The 6,053-nt window shown below is 32.6% G+C and overlaps 1 protein-coding gene across 1 annotated transcript in view; it reads left to right on the plus strand.

Annotated features, from left to right (window-relative positions):
• The window catches only part of LOC106679058 (uncharacterized), a 73,040-nt gene that overhangs the window by 8,040 nt on the left and 58,947 nt on the right, over positions 1-6,053 (plus strand). Inside the window, exon 2 of the mRNA XM_067045838.1 lies at positions 3,155-3,311. Coding sequence (XP_066901939.1) covers positions 3,155-3,311 — 157 coding nt within the window. The remainder of the gene's footprint in view (positions 1-3,154; positions 3,312-6,053) is intronic.

The raw sequence follows: 6,053 nt of genomic DNA on the forward strand, positions 1-6,053 counted from the left end.
AGTGACCCGCTAAACAAATTCACTATTAGAGACGCCAATGTGAGATCAGACCATTAGTAATAGTCACAGCAGTAGATCAGTTTACCAAAAAACAAACAAATAAATACATTTTACGAGAACAAGACTAACACATAGATTCAAAGAAAAATATAATAAAAAGCCAAGAAACACTTAAATGGATAAATAAGTTAAAAAAATAATAAAACAAATAATAGTACTAATAAAATAAAATAATTTAATGAATAAATAAGTTAAAACACACCAATCGACAAGTCCACATATTAAAATAAGTAAATAAAACAATGAATAATCTCCGAGCTAATTCCCATGCAGGTGATCTCCAGGGAGTCCAAAATAATATTTTCCGTCAAGATGCTAACACCTAGGCCATCTAAGAAGCTCCTTGTTCTATCTGGTATTGTTCCACGAGATCCAAACCAGAGGCCTCTCACGGAGAACCCTCCATCCCACATCAACACCCCGGAGAATGGTGTCAAAACTGGAGGAGTAAAATAAATCCCACCAAATTATATTTACTGTTTGTCGTAGACACATGACCTCCAGCCCCATAGCACCCTTTAAAAATACCCCACTTATTCCTTTCATACGGATCCGTAATCTAGGACTACATATGGACATACGACTGGCACATGAATATAAAACAAAAAGGAAGGATAGTATATATAAAAATAATAATATTATAAGTAGAAAATGGGTTTTTGTGCCATGCAGTGAAAAATCCACCAAGCTCCCAAATCTTGCATTAATCGACTTTATTGTCTAATTTGTAATTTTAATGCATAGAATCAAACGGTCTAAACTGCCAATTCATTACAAAAGGCTCATTTATACTTCTATAATAAGGCCTATCTGGGCTTAAGGAGTTGGAGCTTTTGGGCTCTACTAAACCATCGAATTTCTTTCGTATCCAATCCTGGATGAACTTAGAAGGAGATTAGGATTATGCCACCCGCTGACCTAGTACATATGGACATACGACTGACCTAGAATCCTCATTCTACAAAGACAGGAAACTCTTCGTCGATTTCGACTATTACAACACTTACTGGACAAACGGTCTAAACTTTCAATCCATTACAAAAGACTCATTTATACTACTATAGTAAGGCCTATCTGGGCTTAAGTAGTTGAGCTTTTGGGCTCCACTAAACTATCGAATTTCTCTCATATCCAATCCTTGATGAACTTAAAAGGAGATTAGGATTATGCCACCCCGCTGACCTTGGTAGTTAGTATCTGAATGGGCAACTGAAATATAAAAGACGAAATGTAGAACATTTTGTTTATTAATTAAAATTGATGAAACAATTTTGCATCTAAATATTATAATATATATATAAATGTTACGGACTGCCTGTAGACAGGGAGAGTTGGGCAAATATTATTTGCATGACCAGAGATGAATACTTTTTTATTCTTGAATTGTCTACTCGAATAGTCAATTATTCGTACAAAAACATATGATTACCCATTCGAATACTTTTTCATTCTTCATTATTTTACACGAATAATCAATTATTTGTACAAAACATATGATTAACCATCCGATTTCTTTTTTATTCGGCATTATTTTACACGAATAATCAATTATTAGGGCAAAACAATTCGAATAACCATTTGAATACTTTTATATTCGTCCATTTTATAGAAAAAATTAAATGATTTACCATCCGAATACGTTTGTATTTGTATAAACACGACATTTTTTGTCTTACAGCTATATATAGATATATTTTATGATCGCGTATAGATTAATTTTATCTTTTCTGATTTCTAACATATAAGGGTCCCTTTTTATGTTTTGGAATATGTAGAATATGAAAATGCTATCACTTTAATTATTACGAATCGATTTATTTTAACTTTCTTGATTTCTAACATGTTAGGATCTCTTTATATATGTAGACTAGGAAAATGCTATCGATTTTAAGATTGCCTATCGATGTATTTGAACTGTTTTGATTTCCAACTTGTTAGGGTCCTTTATGTATTGAGATATGTAGAATATGAAAATACTATCGATTTATTTTAACTTTTCTGATTTCTAACATGTTATGGCCTCTTTACGTTTTGAGATATGCAGATTTCTTATCTTAGTTAAAATAAATCAATACTTGATACTAAAATCGATAGTAATATTATATTCTGCATATCTCAAAACATATAAAGGGACCCTAACATGTTCGGGATCAAGAAAGTTAAAATAAATCGATACACGATAATTAAATCTATAAGCGATCATAAAATCAATAGTATTTTCATTTTTGGTATATATTGAAACATATAAAGAGACCCTAACATTTTAGAAATCAGAAAAGTCCATATAAATCGATAAGCGATCACAAAATCGATATAATTTTCATACTCTGCATTCCCTAAAACGTATAAAGGGGCTCTAATATGTTAGAAATCGGGAAAGTAAAAATAAATCGATACGCGATCTTAAAATCGATATCATTTTCATATTCTGCGTTCCTCAAAACGTTTAAAGGGACCCTAACATGTTAGAAATCAGAAAAGTAAAAATAAATCGATACGCGATCTTAAAATCTATAACATTTTCTTATTCTGCATTCCTCAAAGCATATAAATGTTAAAAATCATGAAAGTTAAAATAAATCGATAACATTTTCATATTCTGCATATCAGAAAACCGAAAAATTGGTCCCTATGTGTTAGAAATACAATAAATCGATATGTTATCTTAAAATCTATAGAATTTTCGTTTTGTACTCGTCTGAATATGTGAAATAGGACCCTCATACATTAGAAATTGAAGGTGGGAAAAAAATAAGTGAATTTAAAAAAAAAAAAAAATCAAATTTTTATTCGAATAAAACGTATTCGAATATTTTTTTATTCAATTGAAATAGTATGTTAAATATTCGAATAAAAAAGTATTCGGATTGTTTAGTCGTATTTTTATTTAAAGAAAAATGTATTCGTCTATCATTAATCGAATAAAAACTTCGAATAAAAAAGTATTCGTATTGTTTATTCGTATTTTTATTCGAATAAAAATTTATTCGTCTATCATTAATCGAATAAAAACTTCGAATAAAAAAGTATTCGTCTCTTGTCAATCGAACTCTGTAGACAGGGCCATATCAGCTATTCTATAATCACTTTGCAGCCCAATTGATCGATGGAAAATTGTTGGGGTGTTACCAAGACAACGATGTACGACTAGTGGCAGCCTTTCGTAATGATTTGCCCGGTATAGACACCCCAGCCAGATGTATGTATTTATGTCAGCGGCTGCAATATGAATACGCAGGGGTTCAAAATGAGTAAGTCTTTTACTAAAACTGTATTTTTTTTTTTTATAAGTTCTGACAGAATCACATTTTATTCGAAGGCCATATCAGAGACCTTCCTTTAATCAAATGAGGACATGAATCCTATGGGGTAGAACATTATATGGGTGACGAGTGAGTAGTTGTGTCGTCACCCATATTATTACCCCAAGGCTGTCCCTATCACTCTGTTCCGCTATCAATCTAAGTTGCCGCATTGGATTGGAGTATGAAGCAAGTTCTCTCATCTTTTACTCAAATAAAAGTCTTAAAAAATAAATAGTGGAGAGGGAGAAATACTTTATTTATCTATGCTGCCTAAATACATCAGGTTGCTATCTCACACAGGATACTAATCAATCCGTAATCGGACATATATAAATTACATATAATTACGCGGTATAATAAAATAAAAAGAAAACAGTTTTTTTTTTCCCCTACAGTTTCCTTTTACAATAAATTTCAGTCTACTAATTTTTAATTCACCCGATCAACAAATTCACTCTCCCGAATTCACCCTCCTAGATGCTCTCTAGTGACCCGCTAAACAAATTCACTATTAGAGACGCCAATGTGAGATCAGACCATTAGTAATAGTCACAGCAGTAGATCAGTTTACCAAAAAACAAACAAATAAATACATTTTACGAGAACAAGACTAACACATAGATTCAAAGAAAAATATAATAAAAAGCCAAGAAACACTTAAATGGATAAATAAGTTAAAAAAATAATAAAACAAATAATAGTACTAATAAAATAAAATAATTTAATGAATAAATAAGTTAAAACACACCAATCGACAAGTCCACATATTAAAATAAGTAAATAAAACAATGAATAATCTCCGAGCTAATTCCCATGCAGGTGATCTCCAGGGAGTCCAAAATAATATTTTCCGTCAAGATGCTAACACCTAGGCCTTCTAAGAAGCTCCTTGTTCTATCTGGTATTGTTCCACGAGATCCAAACCAGAGGCCTCTCACGGTGAACTCTCTCTCTCCGAAGGTCTCGCGGAATTTTTCCTTAAAGAAAGGGACGCATTTTTCATATATTTCCCTTTCCACTCCACCTTCCCGTTCGAGGTCATTACTTTCAAATCTTACCGTCGGATCCAAGACCAGAACCGTGCCTCCGATTTTTGTAAATGCGACAATATCGGCATATCTTACGGATCCGTCGGTGTCAACACAATAGACCTCCTCGAAGCAGGTGAAGTCTTTTCTTTCAAGGAACTTCATCAATTCTTCTTTGACCCTGTGGTGCCGGCGTGTCATAAGGAGGGAGTTGTTGGGCGTTTTCCCAGGACATGAGCTGGTATTTCAGACTCTCTACCGCATTTGCGACAGAGGGACCCAACTTCTCCTTGTTGTCCACTGGCTCCTGGGACTCCACGCAGGGGTGCGTAGTTGATATTAAGTTTCAGGGCGTTCACCCATTCTGACCCCGAGAGTACCTGGTTCTCGCATACATATCTATTAGCTTTCGGGGTCTCTTTGAAATGGCGAACACCAATATCCTGCCATCTGCAACTGGCCCATTCTTCGAAAGCCTTCTCACGCAACGACTGTCGTAGAGCTCTCACACTTTGGTTGCCCTTATCCACCCCAAGTCTATTAGCACATGCCGATAAATTGGACCTGGAAAGTTCAAAATATTTATTTAGGTTGCATAACTTCAATTCAAGATTCATTTTCATGCCTCCTACTTCAATATAATAACAGTTGTTCGGAAAACCCCTCTGAAAAAAATTCAATTTAATCATACAAGACACTGTTAGGTCATGTGCTGTTGTCTGTTGGCCAAGTTGACCAACTATTTTGAGAACTAGAGTAGCGAAGAGACGATCCGCCATCTTCACGCTCAAAGGTTAAAAGAATTTTCCTACTCTTAAACGCTTCATTGGCCAAAAAGAGACCAAGGAACAGGCCGAGAGGAGAATGGGATAGCAAAAAGTAACCGCATCATCGCCCAACAACCATCTCACATCATCAAGAAGAAATGTAATCATCATATCTAATAGCTGATATTAAGTTTAATGTCTATTTATTAATCTAGAGTCCAACCTATGTAAATTAATAGTGTTTAAATATATTTTATGTATTTATTATTTTTATATTACTTTATCATTTTTGTATACATTTTTAATATTTGAATATTTATTGTATTACTTTTAACATAGTTTGTTGATTTTTTTCTTATTTATATTTGTTCCTTCAAGTATCTTTCATATATCTTCTCATATCTCTATCACTATTTTATCCATTACTCTGTTAAAGGCACATTAGGTTGAAATCAAAATATGAAAGAGAAAAAGAAGGGAAGGAAATGAAAAACAAAAGATAAAAGGGAAATGATGGACGAAGAAAGATTAAAGATAAAAGAACCAGAGTTGATAAAAAAACAAAACATGTTCATATGTTATATATTACTAATGTTTATAATCATTATTGTATACCTGGCTAGATTAACTTATAATAAGATTAAAAATATAGTCTGATTAGACTAAAATAAGTATGCTGTATGACTGGCAGCCCGATGAAGTTGGGCAGCACGACTTTGTATGTTAATTTTTTTTTTTTTTGAAATTGATAGATTTATTTATTGATAGATATTACAATCTGCCAAACAGTTGTGGGCAATAGGTAATATTGATGAATGATTTCATACATACTAAAATAAAAAAAAAATAAAATAAAATAAATAAGTAAAAAAAAAAAAAAATTATAATAAAAT

Source organism: Halyomorpha halys, unplaced genomic scaffold (assembly GCF_000696795.3).
Source record: "Halyomorpha halys isolate HHAL.00 unplaced genomic scaffold, Hhal_1.1 Scaffold174.1, whole genome shotgun sequence".
Taxonomy (NCBI): Eukaryota; Metazoa; Arthropoda; class Insecta; order Hemiptera; family Pentatomidae; genus Halyomorpha; species Halyomorpha halys.